Raw genomic sequence first — 23,965 nt, forward strand, 5'->3', positions numbered from 1 at the left:
CATTGGTGGATGCTCGGGAATGCTCATGAAGAAAACGCTGGGCTAAGTCTATGTGGACGAAGAGCAATGATACCCAACGGCACGCGTATGGTATAGCGCAGTGTTTTTTAGGTTACAATTTACAAACTAGCCCATAACAAATCCCTCGTTGGCTATATTTCCAGAAAGGGTCAGCCTCTCTTCCGGACTTGGTTCTCGGCTGATGGACACGTCTTGCTTCGTGATCAAAAGTTTGCCACATAAGGTTTGCCGCTCGTCCATCGTACACCGGACCAGCGGGGCTTAGTGCACCAACAATACCAGTGACCTCGTTCCCTCGTTTTAGAAGCGGCATTGTCTGAGAGTCACTCCTGTTTTTACTTACTAGTATCCGCATTTCGTCAAGCATTCCTATTCGTTCCTCTATCGCCACCGCATTGGCTGCATACAAGTTCCTGCAACGCGTACGCTGTAAAATGATTTAGGGTGTTAATCACTGTCTATAACTAACACCCCTTACACCCAAGCAAAACACATAGGAAAACAAGCTCAACGGCATCCTGTCCTTTATAACACCCTGACACCCTAGGAAAAACACAAAAATCTTCTAGTGGCTGTTTTATTACGAATTTCACCCTGTCATTTCGTTAAGAATCGGCATCTTGTCAAGCATTCCTATTCGTTCCTCTATCGCCGCCCGCATTGGCTGCAGACAAGTTCGTACAACGCGTACATAGTAAAATGATTTACACCCTTAACGGTATAAAGCACTGTCCATAACCAACACCCTTTACACCCAAGCAAAAAACAAAAAAACAACCTCAAAGGTATTTTGTCGCTTATAACACCCTTACACCCTAGAAGAAACACGAACATCTTCTATTGGCTATTTTATTGTTAATTTCACCCTGTACAAAGGTCCCTTCCTTGTTTTTGTTGGGCTGTAAGGCTGTTAGTGATAGACAGAAAGGGTGTAAATGAATTTCCAGTGGGCAAGCGGTGCCAAAACTCCCGAGGCAGCTCGAAGAGGAGGCAGCTGGGGTCTCGCGTTTAGACTCGTCTCCACGCCGACGTTTAAATTAGCGTTGCGAAGGCAGCTCTCTCCGCTCTCGAAGGCCGCTCTGTCCACGTGCTCTCTCTCATGTGGCTCTGAGCTTTTCTGTGGATCGCTGTGGTGACAGAGCGATGAGAAAATGAACAGAGAGTAGCGGCTGACGCAATCGAGGAATGAAATGCTTAAATTTGGGGGCGAAGAATGGTCCCGGTGGGTACGTGATAGGCTTGGTTGAAAGCCTTTCGGAGAAGTCTGCGTCCTCAGTGAACATACATAGGCTTTTGATAGTTGTTTGTACCTTGCAAAGATAACCCATATTTCTAGCGTGGCGCCCTTCGACAACCGAGCTGATGTGTTACGTTACGGCGCAATAAACAGGGGCAATTTGGATTTGCTTTACATAGAAATACACAGAGATTTGTTTTACCTCGCACAAATTATGTTTTCCTTTGCTTAAAACTTTTGTGCATGCGCGTACAGTAACGGCGTCTTAGATAAAGGTTTCCAAAAAGAGGTGACATTTCGCTGGGTTTTCGCAACGCAGACAAATCTGCAAGGTAATGCTGTCGACATGCTAGTTTCTTGAAATAATTGTTTGGCATTTGAGCACAAACTGCGTGTTTAACACAGTAACAAAGAAGTGACAAAATTGTTCACATTGTTTTCTGTTAGTTGTTGAACATGCAGCTTACCCTATGATAAAATGCATCTTACCCGTACATATCGCCGTACGTCTTCGACCACTCATCCAGCACTTTGAAGGTTTCCTATTGGTGAAGTTGTAAAATAAGGTAACAACATTGAATTACTCATTTAACAAGAATATTTTAGGAAACAGGAAAAATGCACAAATTTCACGTCTACAAAATCTCGTGGCAAGAACGACGTAAGACTTGGGCACCACGAACGATACCATGGCAGTGAATAACGCGTGCTCATCATTGACAAACAATGAACCTTCATACCTACCGAAGATATCTATTAGAATAGTTGCGGCGTTATTTGCGTTTGGTTCGCACACAAAAAGAAGAGGATGGTCCGGGGACCCGTCTTCAGTAAAACAGAACCTTTGTAAAGTGAAGGCCATAACTTTTCATTTGGCGCAAAACCGCCGTCAGAGCTGGCGTTGTTCGGATTTTCTCATAGCAGTGACATGGCGCATAAATTTCAATTTCCTAAGTGACACATGCGGCTTCATACCTCGTGCCTCAGAAACAAAACACAAAGAAACTCAGCGCGCGCCCTCGTCGAGGTGACGCATGTGATTGCACAGAGCAACTTGAAAAAATCACCACCCCTTTCTAAAGAAAGTTGAGAGAAACGCGAAATCTACAAGTGCATCCAAACTTTGCCTAAATTTAAGCCCGCCCTATCAAACACCCAAATCGCAAACGAAAAACGCACTATATATAAGTAAACGCATCTACGAATGATCGAAATGTATACTAATATGGGGTTTCGAAGCCACAGGTAGGATATTTCTTTCCTTATTTTGATGATATAGGCGTGTATTGTCTCATCTAGAGCCGTCCTCTTTTTTTCCCATTTTCAAGTAACCGTGTTGACACAATGGAAGCGCGGTTTCACGCAATGCACCGTGTGCCCGCTGATCTTATCAGACGTTTTCAGTCGACTAACCGTAAAATAGGGAAATGGATTGGTATTTTGACAGAACGCCATCGGTCGTACTGAGAAAGCTTTAGCTAAAAAAAAAATTCACGCATCCCCACAATGTGAATCATGACGAGTGGGCGAAGCACTGGGGATCGCTTAACGTAAATTACCTGTGAGAGTTCTTACTGCTGCTAAAACAGTGCCCAATCCAATACAATCCAACAGAATTCGATTTAGTCTAATCCAATCTATTTCAATCCAATCCAAGCCAATTTATTGCTTCTCGCGCATACGTAGCACGGCCCTCCAGGAGCACTCTCTCTCCCTCCTCCCCTCTCTCTCTTTCTAACCTTTTGTGAACCTTTTATTTTGTTCTTGTTACCCTTTTGTGAACCTTTTGTTCACACATATTACGATTTACACGGTGCTGTGCCATGAGTACGGACGCCGGAAGCCGGGCAAGCCACGGCCTTGAGGTGCTTCTCCCCTAAAACTGGATTGTGTCGCGGTCGAAGATTTTGTTGTTTCGCTGGTCATCCCCTCGATGACACCCCTGGTAAACCGAGTCTCATATTTGCACGTGCCGCACGGGCCTTCGCTCGCCGATCAGCGGCGTACCAGGCACCAAAGAAACAACTCTGCCCCGCAGCGTGCCCCGTCCAATGTTGAATTGGTTTCTTACTTTAGTTCAATGGGACATTATTTCTTTTGCGTTCAGAGCCAATAAGAAGTGCTTGAGTGCTCAGAGTCAGGTTTGTGTGTATGCGATGTTGAAGTATCTTCTTGGGATGACGGTTGGTTCTAGTCTGCGGACACTTTTACTTTAACGCCGAGCGTAGCCGTGGACAAAACTTCCAACGGTTTTGGATCATACACAGGAGACGAATGCATACTAATGAAGTATACACTTTAAAATTTAAATCATATTGCTTAACGTATCTATTCAGACTCAGTGTTTTACGTCACCTTCTAACAGCGGAGCTGTTCAAGCTTTTAGGTTCACTGTCCAGCGTTACCAGAATAAAATACAAAAAGATACCTAGCGCACGTGGGCGTGCATCCCGTGAGGAGCGCCCGGCGTCGGCCAGGCTTCGCTCAGGCTTGCGCCACGTGCAGAGCCCGCAAGAATACCAAGCGCACGGGAGCGTGGGCGCCGGGAGGAGCCCCCAGCGTCGGCGGGCTCGACCTTGGAGAACACTCTGCCCAGCCTTTGTGGCGTGACCTCTCGTGTACTGTTCTCCTCGCCAGTTCACGTTCGTTCGCGCCCTAAACGGTCAGCACGAACGCCCAGTTCGCGAAACTGGTCGCCGCGGGTTCTAGAGCGTGCTGACGCGGTTCACTTTGGGAGAGATGTGGAAGCTATAGGGACAAAACGATCCGGGCATCTCAGTCATAGGGAACTTTCAGCGGCAAGTTGGGAAATATGGTCTCCGATCCGGAGACCATATTTCCCAACATCCGGGTCTCCGACGAAGGAAGAAGGAAGAGGGGCCGCCTGCTCTGCTCTTTCTCCAGCCTTACACCACTTCTGCGAGCTGCGCCAATTTTCTTTTTTGTGATTGCAGTGCGGCACCCGTACTACATGCACTTACCCCGTTCCATATCTGGTCAAAGTTTCCAGATATTAGACTTGGTTCGGGACCCGGAATTCCTCGGTCTTTGAAAACGCTAAACGTTCTTTTACGCCACCTGCAAAAAGGGGCAAAAGTCTTGTTACAACATCCTGTAACACTGAATGACAAGGCTCACTTGCAGAACTGTGTAAAAAAACATCATGGTCTGCTGTCTTGGTAAATGTGACAGACTATTCCACACACGCCTTACAGTATTTGTACATAAATAAGAGGAGTGGACGAAAAGTAGTGACCGCAACTGTTATTCACATCGTTTCGTTTCGCTTCCTGGGGCATGCACTTGCGCATATAATTGGTGGAAATAATGCAAAAATGTTTGTTATACCTCTCTCTCTTCTTCTGCAATTTTTGTTGTTCCAAATTTTTTCTTGCGACTAGCTTGCGTTCACGAATTTAAATGCGGCACCGTTCGCTCATTTTCGGAACGTCAGGACGAAAACACCACGGCGACGAATCCTGCATATGCCTGCAACTCCCATGCAACTCGTTCTCTCTCGCTAATTTGCGAAAAAATTTTCCCTCTTCCGCTTCCCACAACCTCCTCCGTTCTGGCTCCTCGCAAAAGAGGTTTGTTTAATTCAATCTTCCCAGTTTCCCCCTCCTTGTTCCTCGTCCGCTGTCTGTTGGGACATCACACGCTTTTTTATTCCCGTGTTGTTTTAGTTTTCGTTCGAGCAACTGGTTCCAACGCGTTTCGTGTCAGTGTTTGATTGTATGTCCTCTTTCTTGCACACTGTTTCTAGAGGGTAGATTTTTCGTTTTCTGTAAGAAAAAAAAATCAAGACATGCGTTTTTAATTAAAAAAAACCCGGGTAGTATCGGTTATGTCCGTATATTTTACTGCAATTATGCTTCTGGTGTCCCTTGTGCTGTATTCGTGGCCAGTTTCAGTGATGGCAGCAGCTTGGAACGGTCCTGATGATACCTATTTTGTGTCTGATACTTTAATTATTGTATGTGTTTTTGCCGGGCAGTCGAACAGAAAAAACAGTAATACAGACAAACCGAACTTTCTGCGTTTAGGCAGCCCAAGAAAGAATGTCGTTTCTTAAAAAAGCGTCAGTGAGCACCATCAGGCGCTGGTTTCTACTACTGAAAATAACTCCCTCGAGCTGAACACGTGCCATGCCTTCACACGATCGCCAATGGGCGGTTAGATGAGGGTATGGGTGCTCCGTTCGCGCATTTTCTGCTCCCGCAATCCAATATTCCAGCATGTACCCGCCCTGCCTATCTATATTTACGCAAGGTAGATAGATTCCATACACAGCTCCTAACGCAAAAGGTAGAAAGGTGAAATACTCGGCTAAAAATCATAAGCTATATAATGCCTCGAAGTGAACTAGAAAACGGTAGGGCGTTTGGCCTTAGGAGCGCACGGTGAACAAACAACGAAGCTGTGCAAGGAGGTGTTGGCTGGGCGTCGTTTTGAAGTTCGAGAAGCTCAGAGTACAGTATGTTTCGAGAGGAGGTTGAGAGCTATGAATCCACGTACGTGGAGTGCTAAAGTTTTTAGGTGCCCAAGCATGAAAAGCGCGGACGCGGAGTGGCTAAGGAAGACTAGAAGGGCAAATATTAAATATGGAGAGAACACTAGAGAATCAAAAGCAACCAAGGTAACCAGAAAAAAGCAAGACATCTAGAAACGAATAGAGAGAGAGAGAGAGAGAGAGAGAGAGTATATATATATATATAGAGAGAGAGAGCGAGAGCGAGAGAGAGAGAGAGAGAGAGAGAGAGAGAGAGAGAGAGAGAGAGAGAGAGAGAGAGTAATTTATTGAATGGAAGGAAAACACAGAGCGATTGTCCTTAGAAACAAATAAATGGAGAAAAAAATGGAAGCCTAAATATCGCCGGAAATGCACACTGCAGCGAGATTGCATATCAGAAAGGAAGATTTCTACGATAATTCTAAGAGAAGTGTTTTGCTGTATGAAGCTAGAGCAGGCTGCTTGAGACGTTAGAGCTTTCTGGTAAGGTATACGCAAAATGATGGTGTATGCGGGGTTTGCGGAAAAGAAACAGAAACTATGCGGTACATAGCGATAAAATTCGCGTGTATCATGCATCCAACTCTACGCGAGGGAAATATTCGGCTTCCAGATTCCCTAGGAATTTAGTGTAGCACAGAGGATGTAAACTTCAAGGTTGTCGAGGTGACTAAAAAAGATTACAATGCTGGTGGACGAAAAGCAGGGAGGGGAGTATTGCCTAGGACAGCTACCAGCTGGAACAGAAAAAAAATCTGTTTTGAGCCTGCCCTACGAGCAGCGTTGCAATGAAACAAATAGTATTAAACAGAGATAAATTAGTTTGGTAAGGTGACACATCATGACCCCGCTACAGAGGGGGTCAATCAATCAATTAGCAATGAATCAATCAAAGCCGGTTCCTCTCTCTTTCTATAAGAGATTACGACGGGAAGAAGCCTCCCCCAGCTGACGTTCAGCTGCCGATTCGTTTGCGCAAACCTTAGAATGGGAGCGGCTACGGCGCCTAGGTTCTCATGGGCGCTCACGCTGGCGATCGAGCGGACACACTGGAACCACAGCTCCACTGTTTGAGCAGCTTTCCCACAGCATGACACGGCATTTTATTTTTTTGATGAGTGCTCCCCAAGCCCTTGTGTGAGCTAAGGATCGCTTGCTTTCTTGTATCACATGGTGCCATGTCTTGACAACAATTTGATAGCCCTGTTGAGGTATCCCAATATGAAGTGTGTGTTCCGGCACTTTCGCTGTAGGGAGCTTCTTTCTTATATATTTTGTAGTTTCATCCAACAATCTTTCAGTTATTTGTTAGTGTGTCTTGTACCTCATTCTCCTCCGTGTCTTGGCCGGTTTTGCGCTGTTCTGAGGAAGTTTAATCTCCCGTTTAAGTAAAGCTTACATGGCTAAAGTCTCATGTATTTTTGAAGTCTGTAAAAAAAATACAATCCCCATACTCCACGTTCTTTTGAGGCGCCAGGTGATCTATAGCAAGTTTGAAAACTGCGCTTGAGGTTACTAAGGACACACTTGAAAGGAATACAAACGGACGGCATGGACAGCACGAGATGATAGAAATCTGGGAACCCTATCACATTTCAACACAGCAGACCGAATGCGTGAGCTCATGCTCAATCGTGCTGGCACCGCCTGAAATAGAATTCATGAAGAGCAGTCCATAGCAAGTAACCGTGGTAAATAAAAGCGTCAAGCGCAGATAACGCTGTAGCTCAGGTCTACCAGCAAAGATAAAGAGCCATCGAACAGATTACGATGTTTAGGGCCTGTTTTTATCAAGAACGTGCTTTCATTCCCCCTCCCCACGTTTTCCACCCGTACTTTGTCACCCTTTCTAAATGTTTTGATTTTTCACTTCTAATAAATCAGTTGTTACTTTGCGCTCGTGCTGTCCACGTCGTCCGTTTGTATTCCTTTCAAGTGTGTCCTTAGTAACCTCAAGCGCAGTTTTCAAACATGCACAACCAACTAGCCCAATTCATCACCTTACTGATCTATAGCAAGGCGAGTGTTGGAAACTGAACACCCTGGGTGTTTGGACCCTCAGCCCGCATCACCCCGCAAATTGCACGCCATTTAAAACAGAATTTTGACCTCCAGCTTATACGTCTCATCATTTAGATATGAATTTTGAATGAACGAGTTAATACTACAAACTATTTCTATGATAGATGATAGAAACATCACTTAAACACAAAAATGATAGGCCTCGATCACTTCAGTAAGCATTTGAGTTGATTAGATATCAAGGGGAAACGTTTTCAATGGCAGCATAGTGAAATTAATTGTGGGCACGGGTTTATATGCCTCAGAGATGAACGCCGTCCCTGCGGGCTCATACCTTTGACCTGAAGTTTTGGCCGCGTCTATGTTGTACTATCAAAAGTTTCGCTCGATCCGCCTTCCCAGAGTGCATTGGCTCATTACTTTTGAAGTGCTCATTGTAATTATCTGGTCGCGAAAATGCAAACAACGTCCGCCCATAATATAAAAATTAAAGCCGTTCCAGTTGTTAAGTTCGGGCTCCGCATGTAATTAATGAAGGCCGCCGGTGGCCCATGTATTGGCGTCGCCTCCGCTGGTAGCTACGCTCCCGTGTCCCTTTCATGTAGCCGCACGAACGCCAAGTTCGGAGCCGCGGAGAGCGTGTGTTGTGCCCGTCCTTTTGTGTGTCAAAAGACGAGGGCGATTAGCCTGAGTGCCTCTGTCGCGTCGGAGGTGGCTGGGTCATTCGGCATAACAAGCTGACGGGAGGCCAGATGATCGTATCTCTTAGTGTTGAAAGCGCGCGCGGTGTAAGTTTGGAAAATCTTCGACTCCGGCGGCGGCGTTGGTCGTTGAAGGGTCAATCGCCTCGGAGACCACCGAGTGGGCCTGAAGCGCGTCTTCGGGTGGCACTGGCGGCAGGCGGCGGCGCCCTTCGTCTGGGAGGGAATTAGCAACCCTCTTTGTCCCGCGACGCGGGCATCGCGGGAGGCGCCGCGCGGAGGGAGGTCAGCCGCGCGAGGACCGCTCCGGGCCCTCGGCTTGGCTGTTGTTTGTGCAGATGCCGCCCGCTGAACGTAATGGATGGTTCACTTTAGGCCGCAGATGGCCTGTATTTTCTGGCCGGGTGCAACAGCGTGCGTAGGAAACGCACTACGAGTGTGTAAGAGAGAGTGTTAGGTCACGTGACCGCAGGTGGGGACACATGTGTGATTGGCTGGTTCCTGTGGCCAATCAATGGGTTTCTATTAATTGTTTAAAGGGTTATTCTCTCTTTCTTGTACGCCCTCTTTTTGGAGGCGGGGTTTTTGTTATCAAAACCGGAGTGTTGGGTTTTCTCGGAGGTCGGTCGAGAGGGGATCTAGTTCAGTATAGATCTCGGCCGAACAGGCTGCTGCTGTCAGAGTGACAATGTAACCGTCACTCTGACCTGATGTAAAGTTGGAGTCTTTGTAAATAATGTAAATAAACCTAATATCCAGCAAGGAAGGCAGTCCTCATCCCTCACCCGCTCCAAGCATCGGTCGTCGGTCATCGGAGCGAGTCGAGATCGTCCTCTCGGCTCGCCCATCAAAAGAACATCACTATTTCGCCTCCATCGGTTCGCCAAGAAGATGGAGAGGCGAAATTTAACTCCAGTCAATGCGGAAGCTGTCGGAAGTGCCGAGCAGCGATTCGCCATAATGGGCTGTACCGCCGTTATTTGCTCACCGTTACCACACCAACTAATTTAAACTTACCGCCTTCGCAGTGCTCGCGCACCCCCTTCCTGATACAGCACCAGCGGTAGTTGCTTGCTTAAATTTCCTATGCTGGAGCTGTGTTGCGTCATTCGAACGCGCCATTCTTTCCTTGCGCTGCCGGAGCCTTTCTGCGGTATTTAGAATGCGCCATTGTTTTCTTGCGCAGCCGCTTTTTTCGCTTACTATAGTAAAAACCAACCCAACGAGCGTATCTAACCAAATGAACGCGGGCGCTGCCGGTTAGTTACGTATATTTTGCCTCAAATGTACCTACCGTTTTCTTTGCGCTGAACAACGGGGAGATGTAGGACAAGCGCCAGCGGTTCACAAGTTTCGAATGCTTATGACTATATAAACCGCTTGGCTTTCGAAGTCTCTGCGGTACGCCGCGAACGACAGCGTTACCACGGGACGCCCTGTTGCTCTACTTGGGTCCATCGAGCTTGCTACGACGACGAGGCGAGCGCCTAAAGTGCGCTGCACTTAAAACGCTAGTTCAGGAAAATAGAAAATGTTATCGCACCGCGCGTGACACTAGACTTCACCCCGTCGTCTGGTACAGGAAGTGCTCAGCGCCACTCCAACTTTGAACCCCCAGTCGCGTTAGATCTGAACGTTAGCAATAAAAACCGCAAAAAAAAGATTATGTGAAAGCGAATTTCTTTAGGTCAAAGAATACCTGCGTCACCCGGCAAGTTTGTGGTTTCATTTTATATGCAAAGAACATCTTGAAGTGCCCCTCACAGGTTTCTTGAACAACTGTTTTGGTGTTGCCTATTTGTCAACGCCCATTTTATTATAATCTAATTTCCAGCGAGTTTTGCAAAAGCATTTCTGTCAAAACGAACAATCGGAACACGAACTACGTATATTTGGCGAAAACATTCTCAAATGACTAACCCTGATAACAGGGTTCATATATGTCAGCAATGCTCAGTTAAAGGAAACTAAGCATATTTGATGAAAAAAAAATTACATACTGAACCTAAGAGGGTTATATAAAATAACACTTCTACTTGCACTAGGTTTTACAAAGAACTCGATGAAATAGGTTAAAAGCAGTGTTGAATATAGGCGAAATAAAGCAGAGCATGAGGAAAAGTATAGGCTCAAGCTTTTCCAAGCAACGTGACGCTATTTCTCTCTGTGGGCTCCAGCCAAGTGGCTCGCATTGCTCTTGCTACAGGTTATCTCACCGCTCGGTGTTTCTAAAGCTGTGAGCATTGCCCCGCTCGACTCTTTTCCGCTTCCACTGGCGTCTGCACTTGCTTTAGATTAAGGACGCTCCGACGGGAGTTGAAGCTCGTGAGAATAAACACGGGTGAGCCTTGCTATACAAAGTCTATTTATCAAAGAGTTGCAAACGATTACATAACAGCAGGTGTCTTTACAAGGTGGTTTATTTATTTGCTTCGAATGACTTGAGGGACCCGCGCAGGGTTACATCCAAAATTGTTTCGGAAATAAAAACAAGTGCAGGAAGCATGTATCAAGTAGCTCACAGGGTTCAACCTAGTTATGACTGTTTGGAATTGCCAACACTGCTGAGACGACGCGGATTTCTCTCATTACTGCACATGAAACGGTCATTATCCCGCTAGAGCCTACTTATTGCCAGATGGGCGCATACATCTTGAGGCGCATACTGTTTGAAGAGACCTGTTCGTCCGTCGAATTAATAATTATTGGTTGCTTTTAAGCTGAGGGCTCAGCTGATTGCTCAGCTGAGGTCTGGATTTACTTGTTTCTCATTTCTTTTTTCAGCTGATAAAACAAGATTCGCCTAGTTTGACACCAACAAACACTCACGTCCAGAATGCAGTAACGGCAATCCCGACCACGGTGACAAGCAGCGCGATTGCCTCGGCGGCGCTGAAGACCATCGCTGCCTCCTTGGTAAACTGCCGACTACAACTACGATCTGACTACAGAGAGGCGATGTGCATTATGCTACGTTCCAGGACGCTGCACATCCGTCGGGATGTGGTAACCTCGCGTCGATCGCACTTTTTTTTCTGGCTTACAAGACGATCGTGAGGAAAGGCAGCGGACGTTGCGCGACACGCGCAAAGCTCGCGTGCTAGTTGGGGCACCGGACGTTGACTCCACGAGGCCGCATCTGCGCATGTAAAACGTGTTGGCAGCAGAAGGGCATCAGTCCTCCCTCTATCTGGCTGGCCTTGGATACACTTACCCGATTCCGCCACGCGGAGCGAAACCGGTATCTGGCATTGGCATTGAACGCACGTACTAATCGTGCCCTAGAAAACGCCGCGCTGTGTCAGCAAGCGCACAATCAGCGTCTGCGGAGAATGCGTATTCTGTCTTCAGGAACTCAGCAGAAGAAGCTCGAATTTTAAGTCAGCACTAGAAGCAAAAAAAGTCCAGAAAGTTTGTAATCCTTGTGCAATAAGTAGTTATAAGTTGCTGTCTGTGTACAGAATTACAACAGATGGCTTCTATACATTGCGGTATTGTACGCAGAAACAGCCACCATACACGTTGAATGTTAAGTTGCAGTGTACATACCTAAGGACGCTGCGCCGGGGGTAGTGATTAACGTTTTTCGCCTTTCGTTTATGCGTGGAAGCCTTGTAAAAGCTGATAAATCCATCTTAGAAAGCGACTCTGTCATCTGCTCCCCATACAGGTGTATTTTTAGTGCGTGCTTTGATTTCTTTGCGATTTTCTTCGGGGAAACAATGGAATTATTTATCGGTGTCACTAAAATAAGCCCATCCAATCGCAGTGCTATACCTATATGACGTCGCATAGATGCACAAAAAACGCCTAGGAGCTTACGAATGCAGAAAAGCGTCAAAAGCTTTGAATGATTGGTTAAATTTTCAGATGTTCTTGAGTCGCGATAGCCTGCTTGGATATCCGGGCCGTATGATCCTAAAAGTTGGAGCCACTTGTTGACCATGTTTTGAAAGTAATTCTGAACTCAAGCACATCAAAGTTTTGAGGAGCTTTTTTATGATCTTTAGAGGAATGGCTTGTCAAAGAGATGAGATGTACTGAAATGCTCGACATGCGCTTGTTGTATGACGTCGTAGGGACATTTACTGAAATAAGCACAATGTAATGACAGGAAGACCGACAACTGGCAAAATATCAAAGAGAAAACACGCACATACAGAAAATTTGTGAATAAATCAAAGCGGACGAGCTGGGAATTAAGACCGACTAAAGGTTTCAATCAGGCACTTTTTTTCCGTCCTTCATCTCTTCCTTCAGGAAGTACGCCATCTTATTCTGCCACTCTATCCGGCTTTTGGTTTCCCTGCCTGAGATCGGAGTATTAACGAACCAACAACCACTATACCTAGCTCCCTGTTGTGTTAGATGTCCTTTACTACAACTGCTCACATCTTCATAAACCGCGCTATACTAAACTTCAACAGACAAGGGAAGAGCACACAAGGATGCGACGAAGCGCGAACTAACAAATGATTTCTTTTCCACAACACACACAGTTATACATAAAAACACACTGGTCTGAATCAACGTTATAAATAACAAGAAAATGTCAACCCATCAAAAAACACCCCTCTCGTCTCAGCGCCTCCGCGCAGCTGGAAGAAATTCTACCTCGCTATCTGTGAAGGTGACTGACGGCATGCTTATGCAAGCGTCTGTTTTCCTGATAGCGACGGCTTCAAGAATCTCTCTTTCTATCTTCTCTGTGCCTCGGCCGATGACACTTGTCTTGGTGAAATCTGGAACGCTGGGACATTGACGGCAGTGATGGCAATGATCGGTGAGCCTCCCGGGTGAGTAATCTACTGGCAGTTGTTCCTATGCTCTCTGAGCCTATAGTATTGACGCAGCGGCCCCACTGTACAACGTGGCACTTTCCGCATGTTAATGGCAGATGATAAACAATATCGTATTTGCCTTCTACAAACTTGTGCTCGTACTTGGTGGAGCAGGCGTCTCGGGGTTTCTGCGCATTGTTGACCTTTTTGCAAAGACCTACTAATTTTCTCGGCGCTGTGAAAACAACTGGGAGATCATCTCTTGCCGCAATCTCTTTTAGCCCATGCGCCACTTTATGGATAAATGGTAGTACGACCGGCTGCGTGTTCTTCTTTGATTGTTCACCTTCTACCCCGAGACGCCTGCTCCACCAAGCACGGGCACAAGTTTGTAGAACGCAAAAAAGATATTGTTTATCATCTACCATTACCATGCGAGAAGTGCTACGTTCGACAGTCGGGTAGCTGCGTCAATACTAGGCTCAGAGAGCATAGGAACAACTGCCAGCAAAGTACTCACCCGGGTAGGCTCGCCGATCATTGCCATCATTGCCGCAGATTTCACCAAGACAAGTGTCATCGGCCGAGGCAGATAGAAGAAAGAAAGAGGGATCTTGAAGCCTTCGCTATCACAAAACAGACGCTTGCACAAGCATGCCGTCAGTCACCCTCACAGATAGCGAGGTCGAATTTCTTACACATGCGCAGAGGCGCTGAGACGAGAGGGGTGTTTTTGACGGGTTGACATTTTCTTCTTATCAATTTATAAGATGGTATCGTACGAGTGTCCTTTTATGTATAACTGTGTGTGTTGTGGAAAATAAATCAGTTGTTAGTTCGCGCTTCGTCCCGTCCTTGTGGGCTCCTCCGTTGTCGGTTGAAGTTTTAATACAGCGCGTTTCAAGAAGACGTACAACCAACTAGCCCCCCTTTTAGCCTTGCTTACTGCCATAGTTTTTAGACGCAAATATTTTTAATTATAGCAAAGAACAGAACAGTTTCAGCTAAAATACTGGCCTTGAAAATTGTTTTTCTTTTTGTTTTCTGATTAAGCTGGACATGAATTTTGAGAGAACTCACACTAAAAGGCTTTGTTCATAGCATAATTGCACGAAACAATAGGAGCCTCATCTCCCGAAAACTGTATTTCTTGTGAGGTTCAAGAGGCCTCCAACGTAGTTGGCGAGAAACCAGGCAGGCCTAAAGTAAACCAGTTATCGTTGTAAACACTTAACAATGGTGATCACAAATCAAATCTGTCTGGTTTTGTACATCTGAAATAGTGGCATAGCGGCATCGTTGGCAACTCACGAGAAGACTTTTCTTTCGAACAAAAATCATTGTATTTGATTCAGCATTAGCACCTTCTTTCATCAAGCGTTGCCCATCAATCTTACGTGATGTGAAATATGCACAAACTCATAGGAACCCCCTGGGCCCTACTTGCTTTGCTACCCAGCGTCGACTAAAAACAGGGCTATTTATTGACACATATGAGCCACTGAGGTTTAGAGTACCGTTGTTAATATGCATTATTACATCGTTAACTCAAAATCGGATAGCTCGAAATAACGGCTAATTCGAAACACGCTGGATTCGGCTTTTCTTCCTTCTTTCTGGGACTTTTGTAATCATTAATCTTGTGGCTTGATATTCTTCGCGTATATGTTATCCAATATACACCTTAAATTTAAAAAAAACCGTGCCACTCTCCATTATATATCACATTTTTCCTGAAAATGACCGAAATATCCCTTTGTGCCGCACAATTTTGACATGTATGAACCACGAACCTGTTGCTTTTTCTTTTCTTCAAAGAAAACTTCTGGTTAGTGCAGAGTGCAGTGGCCCAGAAGTGTACCGAGAATGTGCGGTCTCTATTACCTTTCAACGAGCGGTGTCAAAAAGCCTCCCCACAAAAACCGACCCCAAAATGGCATTAAGGGACACCGAAGACAAACCCAAAGTTGGTCTAAATGGATTAATTGGCGTCCCCAGAATACAAATACACCAGCCTCTGGGGCATTGCCTTTAAAATGATCTCGCAATTAATCAAAAAACGATGCCATCAGTCGCACACCAGAGGTGACGTATAGGGCGATGGGCGGATGTGCCAAGAGTCACGTGATAAACATCAGTACGAGAAGAGCGCACACAAGCTCGCATAGAAACATGTAAAATCATTATTTGCAAGTTATCTTTGCTAAGTCATAAGCTATTATAAAGGTACAGGTATAAATCAAGCTTTGCCAACATTCGCAAGTAGAGATGCGTCGCCAAGGAGTGAGACGGATCTTCCGAGCCGCTCATTTCGAAGAGTGAGTGAGCCGTGGCTCAGTAAAATTGAGCGAGGGTCAGAGAACCGCTCAGAGAACCGGGCAGAACCAGGTGGCTCTGCTGAAAAGCCGGATCAGGCATAGTGTGGCGGGCCTTGGGTGCTGGTGTCGCACCATGTATTACCTGTTCATAGGGGGTCGACATTCTGGTTGTCTTTAGTACGAAAATGCTCCACTACAGCGTGCAAGGAAAAATATAAGACCAGTAACAAAATGCCTCCACCAAGACATTTGGTTTTTGTCAAGCACTGCTTAACCTCTAATAGTCACATTTGTCAAATATAAGCAGCAGACTGAAGTCACAGAGATTACACAGACCCTTACTACACCTGTTTCAAAGCCTTGGCCATAGCAATAAAAACGAAAAACAGCGGCCAAATAAGAGATCTCAAATATCTGCAAAGACAAACAAGATGTTTTGGTTTCCCTGTGGATGCCAAGGCACCCAAAACGTCTTGCTTGTTTTTACTTTTAGAAGCGCTTGGGCCCGTGCGTGTCGTTTCTATTGCAATGTTCCTAACGTAGTCTAGCAAGAAACACCACCCTAGCAATGACAAGGCCCCAACAGGCATCCTCTTGCTCGCAGTGCAATAAATTCTCTGTCCCTTCTTCCCAACCACACGGGCTGCTGTCGAATTCTCACTCCAAATCTTGGGCGAACGAAGTTTGCTATATATAAAAACACTGTAAAAATGTCCACACTGATGCTGCAGTGCGGATGCAGGTGAATTGAAACAAGTAAAGAAAACCTCCTCTGAATTCCTAAGAAGAGGAGCGTGGATGTAGAAAACGCGTGAAGGGCGTGAAAGCAACAGAGGAGATGGAGTTACGTAGAAGAGATGGCAGAAGACCATCGCCTTTCGGCAGTTACAGTGAAGCAAGCGAATACGTGGTTAATTGTATTGTTTGTTCGTGTGGAATTTTACGCGGTCTGTACATGACACTCCGTAGCGCTGCTCTTAAAATAAGCTGAGCATCTATAAATTGCTTATGAGGTTTGACGGGCCAACGCTACACAGGCGCAGTGGAGGGCTCCGGGTTAGTTTTGACCGCTTGGGGATCTTTAACGCGCGACAAAATGTCGAACACACGCGAAACGCGAAACCGTTTCGCCTCAATCAGAAAAGCAGCCGCCGCGGCCGGGAATCGAGCCGGCGTCGTTGGGCTTAGCAGCAGAAAGCACCCCTAAATTTTTCCCATAAAATACAGTAAGAGGAATGCTGGCAGGACGCAGCACAAAAGGCTCCGTTGAATGCCTGGCGATAACTATACAGTTCCTAGTTGCAACGACAGCCAATTACAGTAATCACGCAGTTGGTTCAGGCAGTGGTTCTGCGGGTTCTGCGGGTTTTGTGTTTTGCTGCTTCAAAGACAAAAAATCGGTGTTTCCGTTTCTTTTTATTCGATATAGGTCTGTGCTTTCTGCAGTGGTTGGAAGTGGTCTATCGTTCAGTATTTTTATTCCTTTACCGACTTTAAGACATAAATCCGCAGCCAAACTGCAAGGAAGGAGACCTACGATCTGGAGCACACTGAACAATTCTTCAAAAGTTTGCAATTACGGCTTGACCAGTATTGTGTATGCAGCTGATAAATAATGCTGCTTATGGAAATCCAAACATGAACCATCAACAAGATTACATTGTGGTAGAGCGCGTGAATGAATTGAGATTTCGTAATCGGGGTTGCAGCACGACGAGTGAGGAGACTGACGCGGGTTCATTAGCAATCTAGTAAAAGAGCAAGGACTGGCGCTAATTTTAAAACATCCACGGTGTTTGTGTTGGCGACATTGGCTGCTCCAGAAACGGTGACCCACAATGCCACATTAGGGCGAGTTGTGCATGATCCTCCCTGGCGTCCATTTTCTCGCAGCTGGACATCGTGGAGGAGATTCCGCACTGGAAGCAGGTGTTCGGCAAACCACGCGTGTGCATGTCCGTCACATCAGCCATCAATTACGCGAAGAGCACGGTCGTCAACATTGACTTCAAGAGGGAAATCGGTGGACTGCCGCACAAAATCCAGCGCTGTACTCTCGGCGTAAAATGAGTGCAATGCCACACTTGCAAACAGGTTAAAACTGAAAGGGTATACTCGGTTACAACTCAGGAACTGCAACGATAATGATTGATGATGATGATTGCTATTAGTATCCCCTTTGGAGTGGGGCGATGACGTGTCATCTTACCAAAAAAAGCAAATATACCTATGTTTTACACTCTTTGTTTGGTACTAGCGATGCTCTTAGGACAGCCACAAAAAAAAACCTTTTACGCACAAAATACCTATTTTTTCTGTTACACGTGGTAGCTGTCCTAGGTAACATTTCCCTCTCTGCTATTCGTCCACCAGCATTCTTAATCTTGTTTTCGTCGCCTCGACAGCCTTGAAGTTAACTTCCTCTGTGCTACCCTTAAATCTTAGGGCTTCTGGAACCCGAATATTTCTCTCATGAGATTTGGATGGACACCCTCCCATTCTAACAGTATGGACCGCAGAGTTTTTGTTTTTTTTCCGCAGACCACGCATACCCCATCATTTCGGGAATACTTGCCCCCAAACTCTTAGTTTGCAAGCAACCGGCTCTAGCCTCAAAAAGCAAAGCACTGCCCTGGGAATTATCGTAGAAATTTTCCTTTCTGATGTCAGATTTCTCAGCCCTGTACATCTCTAACGACGTTTTAGCTTCCATTTTTTTCTCTTCATTTAGTCGTTTCTATCTGCCTTGCCTCTTTTTTGGTTACCTTGGCTGTTTTGGATTCTCCACTGTTCTTTCCGTAGTTCATCGTTAGCCTTCTAGACTTTCTTAACCACTGCATGCCCACGCTTTTTAAGTATAGGTACCTAAAACCTTAGCTGCCCTACTACGTTGATTAAAGGAGCCATGAAGAGAAAATGCAAGTTGGTTTTATTCGAAAGATTTCGTGTTTTATAGTGCCCCCAGCGCTTGTCCGGATACAAACGGTGCTTTATTCACTGAGAAATTAAACAATTTAGGTTAAAATTTTGATTTTCCCGCTCAATCGTGCGTTTTCGTGGTCCCAAGTGACATCACTGAAACCGACCGCTCTGCAGCTTAGAGTACCTTCATTCACGCATCCGCCGTACAGGGTAGAGACACGTATACGCTGGCGCCGCCATTTTCGGTTGCTCGCTCGCCGCCGAAGCAAGTCATTGTGTCAAAACCGCGCTAAAATTATCGCCGCAACGCGGTTTACTGAAGAAGTTTGAATCATATTGTCTGTTTCGCGTTGCTAGGTCTCGTGGGAAACGAAAAGAATAACACGTTGAGCCCGTTGGCCCAATTGCGGCGGCACGGGACCGCTCAAAGGTTGTCTCCACCCTGTACAGCGGTGTTGGTTTGTTCCCGCGTTTCTTTACGTTCCGTAACCTAGATGGCGCCACCATACCGTAGCAAGCGTTTGGTTTGTTTTTGCCCGCATTTAAACCTGGCTTGTTTTTGTTCTGGGAGAAAATATTCGTTCCCTGAAATAGTGCTCGCTCGACAAATGGGGTCACGTAAGACACCGTTGCTTGCGTCAATCGGCCAGTGTCGTCTGAGACAACCCCAAGCCCCGTAGTGCTGTGCAGCGAAACCAAGCATGCTGTGCGCATTACGAAAAGCAGAACGCATCAGTACTTCTATGTTTACATGTGCTTTCGTAACTTCCACTGTTTGTCCCATCATTCTTATTGCTTTGTAAAGAATGTGCCCTAAATTTAAGCGCAAATCGCTCGTTCGTCTAGTTTGTAAGTTCTACCTAATTTGCGTCTGCTTCTGCCAGCCTCCGCCAATCGCAGAGCTTAGCTCATGTGACGACATAGGTTCTGTTGCGGGAAATGAGCTGGTGGGTCGCATGACCATTCCCGTTTTTCCTAATTATGTAGCTTATTTGAGCGAAGTTTGCGTTAAAAGTGGTGTCAGTATGATTCTAACGAGACAATCTTTTGAATGAACCAAACTTGTGTTTTCTCTTCATGGCTCCTTTAATTGCTTTCAACCTCCTCTCAAAACACATTTTACTCGGTGCACCTCGATCTATGATAATGATGATGACGACGAAGATTAGTGGCTTCCCCTTTGTAACGGGGTGGCGTTGCACAGCGGCCTTAGTCGTAACGCCGCTGTACAATCACCTCGCAAAAAAATAAATAAATAAGAAACATTATTTCAAAATAAAAAGACGATACTTTTACGAAATTTTTGTGCTAGACTGACTTCTTTGTTCGCATGTCTTCCCAGATTGTTCTCTGCTCTTTTCCCACCAACATTCTAACCTTCTTTTACTTACCTCTACTGCTGTCCAATTCACTTTTCCGCTAACCTTAAAACCAAGGGCTTCCGGAAGCTGGATGGCTCCATCACTGAGGACTGGACGGATACTTTTGCACTCCGTTACAATATGTCGCATGGTTTCTGGCTCATTTCTGCAGCCTTCCTGTACCGTTCTTCCTGTACCGGCTCGCGGATAAGCGTTTTTGTCCGCAAGCAACCCGCCCGGGCTTCAAAAAGCAATGCACTCCCTTTGGTATTATCGAATAATTTTTTCCTTGTGATCTCCTGCTTCCCGATACTGTAGATATCTCAGGACTTCTTCGCATCCATCCTCTTTTTCCAGGTCGTTGTCTCTGTTTCTTTCACTTCATTTTTTATTGCCTTGGTCGTTTCCCCTGCACTTCCAGGTTTCACATACTTTGTCCTGAGCCTTCCGGTTCTTTTCCTCCATTGTATGTCCACGCTTTTCATGTAAAGATACCGTAACACTTTCGCCGCCCATCTCTGATCATCCATATTTCTAAGTCGTTCTTCAAAACATATTTTGCTCTGTGCTTCTCTCGCTTCGAAGGATGCCCCTCCCATGTCTCCCTGCACTGCCTCATTTGTTGTTTTACTGTGTGCTCCTAATGCCAATCGACCTACGGCCCTCTGATTTACTTCTAGCCTTGATTGAATCTCTGATTTGACACACACTACTGCGTTTGAAAAGGTGAGTGCTGGTACCATTACTCCCAGCGGCAACGAAAGTTGCCGCTGTGCCTCATCACCGCAGCCGGATGTTACTCCTGGAGGTGACGTAGTGCGTTACTAGAAATATTTTGAGTATGGCACCAAGCGTTTCCGGGATTTTTCGGACTTAATATGCTTACAAACTACTCCAGCGACCACAAACAAACTACGTGAGAAAAGGCAGACGCATCACGCATTCATAGCAATCTCCTTTCAAAACACGTGCGCCCGTTGACATCAGGGTCCGTCGCCTAGCGGAGTGATACCGCACATGAGCTATTGCCGTTCTTAACATGTTCCCGAGTGGAGTCATACTATTGATAAAACCCTATGGCGCATACGCGTCCTCCACTAACACCCGCTGGTTTTGAGTTTGCCGCAAACAAACACGGAGCTCGGAGCATTCTGTTTTTTTTTTTTTTGCGTGCGGTGCGTACTACGCCGCTGAACTCACGGCGTTATACGAGCAAACGAGAGGTCACATTAAGAGTTCAGTGCGGTCATCTATCACCGAAGCAAACGTCATAGCAGACCCGTCATATCTTGTCCTCAAATGGTGCAGCTTTATCGCCCCTTCTATTTTTCATCAACCAGTAATCCCAACTACCCACGTCCGGACCATCAACAGCCGTGTGGTTTAGTCTCTCTGTATAACCCTTAAATCCCGAGCCTTCGGGAAAGCGAATATTTCCCTGATATGAAATTGGAAGGATTCAATCAGATTTCAACAGAACGCGCCGAAGGGTTTCTGTTTTTTTATATAACAGATGACGCTACAACAATCGTGACCTTTTCCTACAACGCTCTTGGTTCCTACTTGGTTTCCCGCCTAGAGTGGTGTCACCTTTTGAAAGGGCAAATGCCGCTCCCGCGGCCTTGGCGGCAGCGTAACCGCCATCTTGACTCCCCCGATCGGTCACCTGCGCTTGACGTGCGCGTTGTTAGCTCGCTGCTCATTCCCATCCAGTTTTATGCGATCACATCCATTGCCATGCCCGGGTGCTGCGTGCCGCAGGGCACAAATCATTCTAGGAATGGCTGGAAACTGTAACGCTTGCCCAGAGACTCAAAAAAGAAGGCTTCTTTAGACAGGGAATATCAAGCGCGACAAGCGGAATCCGACCAAGACCTCATCCAGTGACAGCATAAATGAACATTTATTTTTAACACGAAAGTGTTTTATTCCGGAATACAGAGATTTCACTGAAGTCATATCCGTCACGGAAATGACGCCAGTACAACGAAGCAAGCGGCCTGCACACAGGGTCTTCTTGCGGGGAAGCAACCTTTAGTACTAAACAGTACGTTACACTTACGGTTGTTCTTTTTCGGGTTTTATATTTTAACATTTGAAATGCTAAGTAGTTTGATTAGGAAGTATTATTTTGCGCAACATTTATTTTATTTGGGTGCGTGAGCGAACGTCTGGCAGCCAAGCGCCGTGCAGGGTACGGGGCATTCGGGTAACGACCCCGCTGTAAGAAAATGAGCCAGATAGGAGGCCGCGTATTGCGGCATTCCATTCAAAAGCACCCGTATCGACAATATTTGTTGCTGCTTAAAGGGCCCCGAGTGTTCTGATACATTCAAAGTATTGTCGCAGGTTTCAGAGTAGTGTCGTTACGTGGCAAAGTTTTACCCTGGCTGCAGCGCTTATACATTTATTCGTGCACGCGTTCCACAACTCAGTCGAAACTTACGTGCCTCTTCCGAAATCACTGCATTTGGACACAAAACTTGTGCTGCTCCTGCGAAAAATGTTAAATGTTAGAAGGCTGGGCCCGTGTCCGCTTTGTGTGTAGGGTTTTTTAAAGCATAGCTTTCTACCTCTACCAGCCAGTGGTTCTTTCACGGCGTGTTGGACAATAAACTCCCAATGCGGCGGAGGCGGTGGCGGGTGGTGAGCAGGGTTCGCTTACGCAGCACACTGTAGATGGCGCGGCGAATTTACCCAGCGTTCCCTGCGAGGAAGTGTCCGCCGGCGGGCACATCGGCGGTACGGCTCTGTCGTCTGCTTTAATGACGGTTGTTTTGGGCCTGTTTTGGCGCAGCTTCGCGTCCATTGAGCGGTTCCTTCGCAACAGCACCTCCTGGGTAACCCTAACCCGACGGAATTAAGTGGTCGTACGGCAAAGATACGATAAGGATTGGTTTGCAGAGCAGGAAAGCAAAATGTAGAGACCACATACACACATCTCTCCGCTAGAGAAACGCTACCTTTTGCGCACTGCTTGCCACGAATGGGACTCCGTTTTCTAAATTGGTGAACACCAATTCGGTTGCCTTTTAGGAGGTATTGCAAAAAGCGAAAGGAGCAACTGCTTCTGATAAATAGCGCTTATAAAAGTTCCCTTAGCTTTCTCGCAATTCAAACTTATTAAACTAACTAGTTTTAATTGGCATAAATGGGAATCACTAAGCTCACATGCCCAATTGTTTCGGTGTCTGCGTTTGTGTAGCGCGGTGGTGTAGCACCGAGCTAGCACATCAGGATGGCTACGTTCCGCTGTCTCACCCTTCGAAAGACGCACCTCTCCGTTTTCTTTCCGCCGACGCACGGCCGGGCTATAGCACCGGCATCCGCCGATCTAGCCCGGCCGATCTTGCCCGGCACCCGCGAATCCCAGGGAACTTTCAAAATTCCATGATTTCTCTCTTTGTAGAGCCACGTGTGTGAATTCAAGTGACGCCGCATGGGCAATTGCTGCGGGTGTCGTTTATATCTTTACTTTCCAATCACCCTCACCGAGTGGATTGGAGCCAATTTTTTGTACTTGTGAATGAGGTTTTTTTTTTAAATTACAAGCAAAAACAAGCCCAGGCCTATTGCGCGGTGTTGTGTTATTCTTACATGATAATTAAATTCTGCCCTAGTAGGACACCACGACCTGGCTGCAAAAGTTTTCAAAGAACGAAGTCTGTAACGGCCGCTATAAAATCTCGCCCCAAAGACCTGGTCCTTTGTGAGCTGAATGTTTTTTATTCGCAAAAACTTTCAGTGCAAAAGTTTAAATCATTACCCTAGCATCAGATAAGGTTCATTGTCGCGCTCATTGAACCGGCTTGCGGGAAAACTCACGTGAATTCAGCATATCAAGTTTTCCCCCTTGATCTAATCTCTCCAATAAATAAATACTTCTTTCTCTCTCTCACACACACATCGCTCATAAATGAAGTGTTGCTTTAATAGCAAGGACAGACATTCATAGTTATTTTGCGAGTCCGCTAAAATCCAATTGTAATTTTTTTGCAGGCTCACTTTGAAGCACACTACTAAGAATGGTACCGCGCAGATGGTTAGGAAAAGCTGAAATCGAATACAGTTAGGAAGAGACCAGCGACA

The 23,965-nt window shown here is 46.1% G+C and overlaps 1 protein-coding gene across 1 annotated transcript in view; it reads right to left on the reverse strand.

Annotated features, from left to right (window-relative positions):
* Positions 1-11,672, reverse strand: part of LOC144138331 (cytochrome P450 3A24-like) — a 50,814-nt gene extending 39,142 nt beyond the window's left edge. The window contains exons 1-3 of the mRNA XM_077670560.1: positions 11,324-11,672; positions 4,240-4,336; positions 1,748-1,800 (exon numbers count right to left, since the gene is read on the reverse strand). Of these exons, the coding sequence (XP_077526686.1) occupies positions 1,748-1,800; positions 4,240-4,336; positions 11,324-11,397 (224 nt within the window). The 5' untranslated portion in view covers positions 11,398-11,672. The remainder of the gene's footprint in view (positions 1-1,747; positions 1,801-4,239; positions 4,337-11,323) is intronic.
* Between the last annotated feature and the right edge of the window lie 12,293 nt (positions 11,673-23,965).

The sequence above is a fragment of the Haemaphysalis longicornis genome, unplaced genomic scaffold, assembly GCF_048455015.1.
Source record: "Haemaphysalis longicornis isolate Haplotype H1 unplaced genomic scaffold, Haemaphysalis longicornis Haplotype H1 scaffold_5, whole genome shotgun sequence".
NCBI classification, from domain to species: domain Eukaryota; kingdom Metazoa; phylum Arthropoda; class Arachnida; order Ixodida; family Ixodidae; genus Haemaphysalis; species Haemaphysalis longicornis.